Source organism: Globicephala melas, chromosome 9, assembly GCF_963455315.2.
Source record: "Globicephala melas chromosome 9, mGloMel1.2, whole genome shotgun sequence".
In the NCBI taxonomy this organism is placed as follows: domain Eukaryota; kingdom Metazoa; phylum Chordata; class Mammalia; order Artiodactyla; family Delphinidae; genus Globicephala; species Globicephala melas.
Window position 1 is genome coordinate 90,126,122 of NC_083322.1, and position 12,201 is coordinate 90,138,322.

The 12,201-nt window shown below is 40.8% G+C and overlaps 1 protein-coding gene across 20 annotated transcripts in view; it reads right to left on the bottom strand.

Moving 5' to 3' along the window:
* NRCAM (neuronal cell adhesion molecule) overlaps nt 1-12,201 on the bottom strand; it is a 320,798-nt gene that overhangs the window by 20,285 nt on the left and 288,312 nt on the right. For 7 of the 20 annotated variants that reach the window (XM_060304827.1, XM_060304822.2, XM_060304828.1 and 4 more), the window contains 3 exons: nt 9,749-9,871; nt 8,299-8,484; nt 7,267-7,302 (listed from right to left, as the gene is read on the bottom strand). In XM_060304827.1, coding sequence (XP_060160810.1) covers nt 7,267-7,302; nt 8,299-8,484; nt 9,749-9,871 — 345 coding nt within the window. The remainder of the gene's footprint in view (nt 1-7,266; nt 7,303-8,298; nt 8,485-9,748; nt 9,872-12,201) is intronic. The other 13 variants (XM_060304837.1, XM_060304833.1, XM_060304834.1 and 10 more) reach the window with 3 other exon arrangements.

A 12,201-nucleotide genomic window follows, 5' to 3' on the forward strand; every position in this document is an offset into this window, starting at 1 on the left:
GTTCCTGAAATACGCAACTCAGAGAGAAGGAGATCATTCACGCAAAGAGTTAAAAAATCAGCCAGGATGGTATGTTTCCACGCCAAGTACTGGCATTCACACCTCAAAACCTAGCTGGAGGAGCGAAAAGCAAGAGCAGCAGAAGACAGTACTGTCGCCCTGGAGTTCATCCTTACAGGACAGACATGGAAACCGGAAGCACACGGAAGTTGGATTAACAGTACTTGCTCCTGGAGGTAATATGTTAACTAAAGTCACTAGGGTTTAATGGATATTCATTCTCTCACGTCAAAGGTGACGAGAAGTGGCTGTGGCCTTGTCCTATTTCTCCTTCACTGGCACACAAGAATGGCCCACCCATGATGGTTGTTCATCTTGAACTTCCTTGCCAGCTGCAGCTGTTACTTTAGGTATAATAACACCGAAGACAAAATGTTTTTCTAAAGGGTTTGCCCTCTGTGCTAGAAGAGGACCAAAAAAATATGCCACAACTTGATTTTGTGGGTGGAATCCAATTCTAGCTAGATCTGCAAGGTGGGGAGTACACGGGGGCCATGAAGGGTGCTGGAAAGATGCCCCAAGTGCGGAACAGAGTGGTCATTTTTGAGACAACCTGTTCCCCTTGGGATGTGGGCCTCTGTGGCCCTGAACAGGGGGTGTAGTGAGAGCCTCTCCTCAGTGTTGAAAGGCTGAGCTCTCTGCGTTCTAGCTGGGTGACAGGGTAGGCCCTCTACCTCTCATTACTGGTCGTTGACGTGAGGTGTGAGTGGGTAACAACACTGTCTCCTTCAAAGGATTGTTGTAAGGACCAAATGAGAAAAGCCAAGAAAACCATTCACCTAGTACAGATTAGCTCTGAATAAATGCTAGGGCTGTTATTATTAGCATTCTAGCTGTAAATGTGGGCAGAATATCTACTTGAGTTTTTAGCATTTTGAAATTAAAATCTCTCGATAATAACAAACACCTCATCACACTAGCTGTGAATGGATATTCCTCTTTTAAGTTTAGAACAGTATTTTCCTAGAACTCTGTACGCAAGTGGATATGAAAATCAAAAAAAAAAAAGGAAAAAAAGGGCTTCCCTGGTGGCGCAGTGGTTGAGAGTCCGCCTGCTGATGCAGGGGACACGGGTTCGTGCCCCGGGCCGGGAAGATCCCACATGCCGCGGAGCAGTTGGGCCCGTGAGCCATGGCCGCTGAGCCTGCGCGTCCGGAGCCTGTGCTCCGCAAAGGGAGAGGCCACAACAGTGAGAGGCCCGCGTACCGCAAAGAAAAAAAAAAAAAAGGAAAAAAATTTTTTTCCTTAAGCATTATGATTTTAGCACATGAATATTTTTATAAGGTATTTTAATATTACCTTTATTTAATAAGTTATTGACTATTACCTTTGGTTTCTTTCTGTTTTAAAAAACCACTCATGTTTGTATCTTTTCTAAATTAGAAGAAATGATATTAAAAATCATAATGCTTGGGTAAGGAAAGACACAAAAAAATACATTTTTGCCTAAAGCTTCTACAGGAAATTCAACATGCCCCCAAGAATGCATGAAGTGACTGAAGATAACATGATTTTGTGAATCACAAAATGGACACACACCACACAACCCTTCTTAAAACTGAAGCAAGTGTGGACTGTTTTCCCTCTTATGAGTAAATAGGAATATTCTTGCATCTTACAAGAACATTTTTCTTTATTTTAGAAACTTTTTTCTTTATTTTAGAAACTGTAATGTCCTTGTGTATTGTGATAATGTTCACATAACTAAAATATATACAGGCAGTCAAATATGGTACGATAATGGAATACATGCACTGAACAATTTCTTGCTCTATACCAGTTTAACGTTCTTTGCATCAGTTGTCTAATCCAAACTGCAGGGTTCTGCTGGAGTACAGTCCATTCTGGCATAAAAAATTGTGACTTTATCAGTGAGTTATTTCAGCTCTAAAGCGTTTCAAAAATTCCATCCTAACTCCGAGGGAAAGTTTAGACATGTAAATGATGTGAAAAATTAAATCACCCAAATCATGTAGGTTAAGAATCATATTTCCTTCTGCTTTTGTAATGGTTTTGGCAATCGTGTGATTAGAAGATGACGTGCTCAATTCTGGAATTCATTTGATATAAAGAGCCAAAGACAATTAAGAACCCAACTCCCCACCCAACTGGGCCGCACAGTTGACATCCCTACCCAAAACACAGCTCCACCAGCACTCCCGCCTCCAGCTGGAGCGGTGGGTGGCTTCACCTCTGACTGGGAGCCAGAACGGGCGTGGTGTGTGCCTCACCTGGGCCTGTCTCAAACATACCCTCTGAACCCACAAAGCCAGAGTCCCCGTCAGCACCAACTTGAATTTGGTATGCTGTTCCTGGCATTAGACCCTATAACCCAAAGAAGCTCCGAGAACCATTTACAGTTTCTCTCCTCCATTCTTCTTTGCCTATGGAAATTTTGCAAAAACAACACATTTGAATATTTTAAGGGAACAGAAGTGACTTAATGCTTCCAGAAAGGAAAATACACTTTATAAGTTAAAGACAAAATCTAGGGTGCTTCAGTTTACCATTTTCGATGATTATAAGTTGGGTCATGTCAAATAAATCAGTGAAAATGAAGAACTAATGAAAACGTCCTCAAAGAAAAATCGACTGGATATCAGATTGCATTTTAATTGCATATATTCCCATTGAGTTAAATCTTTTTGATACAAAGGAAGCTTCTTGATCTCAACCTTGCCTTGTGAAATTATTGAGTTTCTCTAATGATATTTCTAAAAAGAACTGTTATACATTAAATAGCTGGATCGAACTATGGAAAGGATTGTTTTTTTAAGGTTCACAAGATGAATCTTTCGGTAAACTTAAATACCTTAAAATTTATCCAAGTTATAGATTCAACCTTTCCCAAGTATTGGTTTTTCTAAACCCACAGTTTTTGTTTTTGTTTTTTTTTAATATTTATTTGCATGATAAAGGCCTAAACAGAAAGTTGGACTATATTCAACATTTTGTCACAAACGTTCACTGGCCACCCAGCTCATAACGTGCAGAGCACACTTCATTAGGGAGGGGGCACTGGGTTCTCATACACTGCTGAAAACTAAAGCTACGCCATCTCCTAGTAGATGTGGCGAGGATGTAGTAGAGCGCCTGACTTGGGAATCCATTAAACACTGGAATATAATTATTCATTATTACTCTTGTTTACGAGTCGTGGGTAAAGAACAGTTTTAGGTACCACAACCTGAAAATAACATATGCAATGGAACTTACTATGTCCCTTGTATTTAATAACACGAACCAAAGAGATTCCTAGTTACGTATAAAATATATAGGTTGATGGTTTGCTCTGATTTTTTCAGATACATCTGATCCATTTATTTGGGTCAAGTTATTTTCCAAGATGATCCACAGTACATCCTGAAAATGTTCTCAATCTCCTCAAATGCAGCCCCCAAATTAAAAACCGGGTAACAAAGTCATTTCTTACTGCCAGCTACACCATATTCAACAGAAACGTTCACATGCTCTGGTCCCTCATATTCACATACTCTGGTCCCTCATAAACGTTCACATGCTCTGGTCCCTCAGCTTATTTTTAAAGACACCCAGAGAAGACAGTGCAATTTCTAAGGTTATGCGGTTTGGCCCCTTTTATTATGGAGAATTCTAACCTTCCTTGCTTTTAATACCCACTCATGCAGTTACTGAACTAACTCTCACTGAGCACCTATGACATGCCAGGCAATGTTTCCTTGGATGTGCTAGTGTCTTTTCTCCTCTAGGCTTTCTTAAATCTGTATCTAATCTCTCTTCCTATTCTAAGTCTTTCTTTGTACAGCCCACCAGCGTGGGTACCTACGTTTTAGCTTCCGAAACTACATCTCTGATCCTGTCACTTCTCTGTTTCAAATGTGGATGGCTTACCTCTGCTTGCAGGTGGACCGCTGGGTATAACCCAAACATCCTGTGGATTTTTAAACCCCATGCTTTGGCTTATTCCCTCTCCTAAGAATTTATACACCCCACCCCCCTGACTCATCTGCCAAAATTCTATCCGTCCTTCAAGTTCAATATTACTTTCTTTGGGAAGCTTTTCCTGATCCTGTTTGGCAAAATAAATGGCTCACTCCTCTAAGCTCAGGTAACATTTTGTTCAAATTCCATCTCTTTTCACTCTTTTTTTATGTGTTGTCTTACCTGCCAGACTGTAAGCACATCAAAGGCAGAGTCTGCCTTACTGTGCTAACACACAGTGCCTTAAAAAGGCTGATGGTTTTTATGGGCCAGGTAGACATGAGCTGTTGATTGACTGAAACTTCTATATATTTGGAGATTTTTGTTTTGTTTGTTTGTTCGGTTTGGTTTGGTTCAGGCCAAATAAAGTTGTGAACTTTAAGCTTGAGTTTTACTCACTGGCCTTTTTTCTTGACCTAAGTGGTAGCTGTGCAGTGGACTCTGGTATAATGATACAGTGAGAGTCTGACCACAGAGAGGATTCATCACCAGCGCCTCAGTGCCCTCCTGTGCTCTGTCCTGTTCGACCACAGTCGGCTGCTAATTAGGTCAAGAGCCAGGTTCAGTTCCTGACTTTCCAGTTAGTTTCTCCCTATTCCTGTGCCCCAACTAGTCACCTGACAAAAGTGTCCTGATGACTGGTCCCAAGGTGAGAAAGCAGATAATAACCCACAGATAAAGCAGTGTCCATCCATCAGCAATACTGGGACCATAAGTCAAATCCATTATCTGCGTGTTTTCAATTCATTTCTATAGATGCATTCACAGGTCTATTTCCTAGAACCCCAGACCCTGAAGTTATTTAAAGGGACAAAGAAATTGAACAAAAGGAGCCAAACATCTACTGTTTCTTACACCGATATTGAGAGTTTTGACCAAACAAAGACACAGACCAAAGGAAGTGACTCCTGAAGATTTCGAGTACCTATTTCCATGCTCAAACTGAGGATAACGGTAAGGAAAAGGGTAAGCCTGGCACAATACAGCTAACTGGACTCTCCCGGCTTCTACTTCACGGTTTAGATAATCATTTTGTAATTGTATACAAAATGTACACAATGTAATTGTATATTTGGAAGCTTGGGTTTCATTCACCTCTCTTAAAATCTGTAAGAAAATTTAAAAATGTAAACTCCAAGCCATCTCTTTTCCTCTCTTCAGAAGTGAGTGAAAATCCCTAGAGGCTGATGCTTCTATAGCCAAGGATATCACACCTCTTTTCTCTCAATGGTTCATCTCTTACTTACTCTCTTTCGTGTTGCTTCAAATTAAAATATAAAAGATTAAAAAAATATATATATAAGATATATTAAAAATACTAAAATTGGGAAGGATTGTGGAGAACTTTTATCTTTCTTGTCTCCCAGAGAGTCCCTACACTCTACACAAAGAAGGAAAACAGAGAAGAGGACAGAATTCATTCCTAGATTGAAAAAAGAAATATTCTTAAGGAAGGGAAACCCAGGGAAAAATTATTCTCAAGCAGTTTAAAGTCTCATCATGGTAAAATATTATCATTTTATGTAAGCAATGTTCACTTACTGATGCACTATGAAATGAAACAATATAGAAAAGAAGGTTAGATTTAGCTTTAAAAAAAAAATTGAAACACCATTTCTCTTTTTATCTGAGTCTCACCAGATTTCAACACTGGGGGCTTAGGAACCTTCGGAGACTCTCTTTTTGCTTGTCTCTATAATCAGAAGTAATTCACAATTCAATTTAGTAACATCAAACAGTAAAACCTCAACTATATTAACTGACATTTCTTTTAGTTAGTCTGAATTCGTTAAAATCAGCGGGTGATGTTTTTTTCCAGGGGCATGCACGTCCTCTTCCAATATGACAAGTCAACGGAAAACACAAACCGCCCTGCTGCAGCTCAAGTAATCGGCTACTGCCTCTAGGCTGAGCCCCAGCGACATGGCCGCTGCACAGGGAAAGAGGCGACGCTTTCTCTGGAACGCTTCCATGAAAGGGTCTAAGGGGAACCCAGCAGTAAGTTATTGTAAGACCACCACGGATTTTAATGGATATCTAATCATCTGCAGAAAGAAGCACACTTATAAAAGAGAGGTTCCATCCTTCCACGACCTAAACATTTTGAATGTTTACAACTTTGTTCTTTCAAGGGTAAAAACACCTATAAAACATTATGAAGATGATTGAAAATGGTTACAGTTCTTATTTAATCATTCCCAAATCTACCTGATCTACATTTTAAAATTTACCAAGACTCTGAATATAAGATTTGTACGAAAAGAGAAGATACGACCAGGCCTAAGCTCCCAAGATTTGAACAACTTAGGGCAAAGCCCTTATTTCTTTCGGTCGACTTTTTCTTCATTCCAATTTGTACTTGTTTAGTCTGTCAAAGCCCAAGAAAATCCCTGGCCAGGGGTGCTCTATATGAGAACAGTGCCATGTGAGGCAGGGCGGCCTCCACTGCTCCCTAAAAAGCTGACAAATCTACCAATAGCCAAGAGTCTAAGACTGGGGGATCTTTGGGTGGAAGAAATACTACACTTCATTCCGGCACCATTCTCCCAACCAGTCCTCCTCATCCAGAGAGCTGTGAGCAATACAGGAGAACAAGAGTAATTCACTGTGATTGTCGGCTCTGCCCCAGGAGGAGACTTAAGCAGTCTGGCGAAGACAGAAATGGAATAACACAGCTGAGCAGAGCATGCGGGCTGCCTGAACACTTGGTCAGAGGGGATCCCACTGGGGAGGTTTTCAGTCCCAGGGCAGCTGGAGTACGGCTAAGCTGAAATTCCAGGTGGACAGTGTAGTGTGATGCCAGCAACGTGTGCACTGTGTCTAGCAGGAGTACAGGTAAATCAGATTAGAACAGGAAGCTCGGTTGGTCTGATTTCTGACTGGCTGTTTTTATCACAGGACTAACATTTCTGAACCCTTCATAGACGGTATGACCATCATGAGGGTCTGTGGCAAAGGTACAGTTTGGGTCCTGTCTGGTCTAGCCACGGACATAGCACTAAAAGCCAAGATTAGGATTTGGACCTGGGATAAGTCTTGAGAAAAGGTGAATTCAATGGGTGGCTTTCTCCTTGTAAAAAGGACTAGACATGAATTTTAAAGTCAAGATCTTGCAGGATCTCATCTTCCTTTTGGTGCTTCAAAGCTTATTTTAAATATGTTCTCTTTTAACCCATGCTGCACTTCCCCACGGTTAACATGGCAAATTTCACACATGTAGAAAGTCATGCAGTTGAATGATTTTACCTTTGCCTGCACCTACATCAGGTGGGAGAATACCAGCTTTCATGAAGGGAAACAGAAATAGGACACTATATAGTTAGCATGTAAAGCTACATAAAAACACTTCTTAGAATGCTAAAGCATGCAAGAAGAATGGAGTGTGCCACATCAGGTACAGGGGACAAAGGTACGTTTTTGTTCCCAAACTTACCAGCAATCAAATCCCCACATTACTTAAAGTGCTTTATTCATACTTGCCTATTATGTAAGAAGGCTTAGGAGATTTCAAACCAATTTTGGGGTAAAAATGTCAATTTCTTATGCTATGGAAGATAATCAGATAAATGATCCTTAAGCAATTCTACAATTTAGAGACATGCAAAATCTTTTACAATGCTTTTGATCATTTTCATCGAATCTCAAGTTTTTCAAAATCATTTTTAAAAGTAGTAAAGGAAGTGTTCATTCTTTTTCTAAATACATTTAATGGGGCTCTTTTGCTTTCTGTACCAGATGGCATAGCAAACTATGAAGTCCCATGCTCAAACACAAAGTAAATGCTTTATTTAATAACTGTTTTGATATCCTTGCTAGAAAACCTAAATTAGTATGTAGACTAGCAAATTATTTTCTGGTGAATCAAGATCAGAACCACAGTTACATATATTTATTTGTGTATACGTATGCATGTCTGTGTGTGCGTGTGTGTATTACACAGATGTGTATGTGTGTATATATGTAAAGTTGTAGATAGGAAAAAACATTGCCGTGAACTCTGAATTTAAGTGTGGCAAAATACTGTAATTTCCCACTCTCACCTCAATATTTTACTGTAAGTTTAAAAATTTCATAGGGACTTAAAAAACAAACATCAAATCATTATTCCAGTATGAATTAAATAGCTGCTTATATATATGTATCAGAATGAGAGGTTACAAATAAGCGTTTCTATTAATTGGGTAACATGGATACTTCCATGGTAAGAAGGAAAGAAAAAGCATAAACTTAAAGATTTTTGTCTCACGATACGTCTAGTTATATGGATTTTATACATACCCATCTTACCTTCATCCACAGTTGTTATTGCTTCCTCTGTTATTTGATTTCCTGATCCTGCTGCTGTTTGTGCATAGAAATAAAATTTATACCGAGTGCTGAAATTTAAATTTTTTAAAGTCCAGCGGGTCTTGTTGGCAGGAATTTTCAAATCCACCAGAGGGCCTAATTCATGGGTGCTGTTAACTGTCAATAAGAATATAAACAAAATAAAGTAATAAAATAAATGAACAAACCAAACGAAAACAAACACACTGACACAGAGAACAGAACAATGGTCACCAGAAGGGAAGGGGAATGGGAGGAGGTTGAAATGGGTAAAAGGGTCGACTGGATGGAAACTAAACATTTAGTGGTAGGCACGCTGTAGTGTATATGGAAGTCAAAATACAGTGTTGTACACATGAAACTTACATAATTTTATAAACCAATGTTACCTCCATTAAAAAAAAAGGACAAAGTGCATTCCCCATTCATTGCTGTAGGAATACTACCGTAAATAAATGTGTCAACCAAAAATGTTAAACCTGGACTACACTGACTTTTGTAATCCTACTCACTCTTTGTCCGACATAATTGATAACCTTACATAGTCCTATAATTGGGGGATTGGGATTGACATACACACACTACTACATATAAAATAGATAACTAATAAGGGCCTACTGTATAGCACAGGGAACATTATTCAACACTCTGTAATGGCCTACATGGGAAAAGAATCTAAAAAGAGAGTGAATATATGTATATGTATAACTGATTCACTTTGCTGTACACCTGAAACTAACACAGCATTATAAATCAACTATACTCCAATAAAACTTTTTTAAAAAGATAATCTCAAGGTCCACACTGCGATTCTAATTCAAATACATATATTAATATATGTATGTATATATGTAAATATATATACATAGATATTTAATTTTGTTTTTGCATACGTTTTAAATATAAAAAAATCAACTATGGGATAAACCATAAAAAAAAATCCTATAATATGGTGTAACAAGGGGAAATACATTTTCCATGGGCTTCTAAGCTGGGAAAATTTTCTGGTGGAATCGCAATAGTATTTCTCATGTCTTTGTTTTTGCAGGTGGAGTCATGGGTTGTTAGATAACCCTAAATCTCATCTTCAGAGGCCTTGTGCCAAAGAAACCCCTCTTCTTACCATTCGCTGGTTATACAATACATGACGCCTACATACATAATGACAGCACGCACCTAAACCCCGTGCTCAAGGTCTGTATTATTCTACACGTTATTTAATTTTCAAAAGCACATGTCATTTTTCTTTAAAAAGTATGATTTGAAGTTCCTTCTAGAATGACACTTGAAGGTATATGTATATATCCTACATCTGTAAAGAAATACCCCGTTTGTATTTTAAGATAACAGTTTCTTTCCTTCGTAAACCATATTTCCCTGTTACCTTCTCCCCGTAACTTACTTGGCTGATATTTTAAGGTGTACTCTGTCAAAACGCCATTCGGGTGGCTCGGTGGCTCCCATTCCAAAGTGAGAGAATCTAGCGTTGGATTAACAATCTTCAAAGAGGATGGAGCGCTGGGGACTTCAAATGAGACATACAGTCAACACAAAGGTTTCTGAATGTTTCAAACTGTATTAAAGTGAAATATTTCACCAGGTCCACACAACTCATCAAGATTTTTTTTTTGTTGGCTGCACCAGACGGCATGCGGGATATTAGATCCCTGACCCGGGTTCGAACCCGTGCCCCCTGCAGAAGTGTGGAGCCCTAACCACTGGACTGCCAGGGAATTCCCCAAGATTTTTGTCCTCTGTAACTCAGTTTTGTTCCTGATTCAGCTGAAAATACGTTAATAGAAACCTGTTGCGCTTTTCCTCACCATTTCCATTTAGATTCATTAAAACCATCCTCTCCAAATACATAAGGGCTTTGCCTTTATATGGACCCAAACCAATGGTTTAAAAAGAGATGGTACTTGTTTGTTTCGTGAATGGGGTCTTAATAAAAGTGAACTAGTGACTGAGTGGAACTATTCTAACCAGACTGTTGAGTAGAAGCAGCTATGTTCTTTCTGGGCTATTAAAGACTGTTTTCTCCAACAAATCAGGTGTCTCCAAACTGTCAGAACACCCTGGCTGCCGGGCTCTGGGCCTGAGCCAGCCCCCGCCCCAAGCGCAGAGAAGCTCTTATCCGGACAGCTGAGAGACGCCCGGCAGCTCGTAGTGATGGACAACAGCCCGGGTGCTGGCACACCCCTGGCTCTGGGGAAGGAGTGCAGGGTGTCAGGTTGTCCGTGGCAGAGGCTGGCAAATTACCAGCAGAAACATGCCTGGTCTTTTATCCACCTCCTCAGAGCATGATGGATGATGGCAGCCCTCCCTCACGATCGTGACCTTCTCTACCCAACCTACCATGTTCCCTAAACCCTCCTGTCCCTCTAGCCAGAAACCAGGCAGTCGAGCTGAATTTCCCCCTCTGCCTCATTTCCACCATCACCTGGGACACTAAATCCTGCTGCACCCACCCTGCTATGCCACTGCCCCCCTTCAGACCCTCGATGGCCTTTGCCTAGAACAGTCCTGGCCCATAGTTCTAAGCTTCCGCAAATCACCCCTTTGAGAATCTGATGACAGCCACAAACTCTCCCCAGAAAAATATACGCACCTTGTATATAATATTAGGGGGTTCATGGAGCTCCTTAAACCCATTCATCGACACCTGAAGAGACTACCATCCTCAGGTTAAGAGCTTCTGGCTTGAGGGTTAATATCCACAGCATTTAACACCATCCATCATTCTGGTCCTCCCTAACTGACCTTCCTCCCTTTTCTCACCGTTCTCGGCTGCCTGACTTACTGTTCCCTGAAGGAGCCATGCTGTTTCTTACCTTTGGACAGACTACTCTTCTCCTGTCTGTTCTTTAATCCCCTGGTTCTCTTTTCTATGGCACCTTCCCCTGAGCCACGTAAAGGGCCAGTGCAGGGTCTCACTAGCGAAAGCCTCTAGTGGAAGGAGCCCTAAGCCTCCAAGGAGCAACGAGGCTGAGGACAAGGCATTGTAATGAGACGGGAGGTGGACACAGACGATTCTCAGAGGCTGTTGGGTAGCTGCCAACACCATGAGCCCTTCAACCAGGAGGCAGGACAGGGTTTGTCTGTGACCTGCTTTTAACCACACCTGGGTATATACCCGGAAAAAACAAAAACACTAATTCAAAAAGATACATGCGCCCCAACGTTCACAGCAGCATTATTTACAATAGCCCAAGCATGGAAGCAACCTAAGTGTTCATCAATAGATGAATGGATAAAGAAGATGTGGTACATATCTGCAGTGGAATACTACTCAGTCATAAAAAAGACTGTAACTTACATAATATTGTATAGCAACTATACTTTAATAAAAAAGAATTGTCCTCTAAAATAAAATTGTAACCAAAATGTTTATTTAAAAAAAAAAGACCAGGGCTTCCCTGGTGGCGCAGTGGTTGAGTCTGTCTGCCAATGCAGGGGACGTGGGTTTGTGCCCCGGTCCAGGAAGATCCCACACGCTGCGAAGCGGCTAGGCCCGTGAGCCATGGCTGCTGGGCCTGCACGTCCGGAGCCTGTGCTCTGCAACAGGAGAGGCCGCAGCAGTGAGAGGGCTGTGTACCACAAAAAAAAAAAAAAAAAAAAAAAAAAGACCTAAGCAATCCACAGCAGCTATCTGGATCATTTTCAATACTGGCTTGAGGCAAAATTCAAGATAAGCAAAGGCCATGCTGGTGCCTTTCTTACTACATGGTCCTCTCTCCTCATCCACTAGGCTCCCAGGTGTCCGTGTCCTGACCCCTCCGGCCCCCGCTCCCACATCAGCTGTGTGTGGTTCTCCCTTCCTCCACCCCTTGCATGGCCCACACTTGCAATGACGCT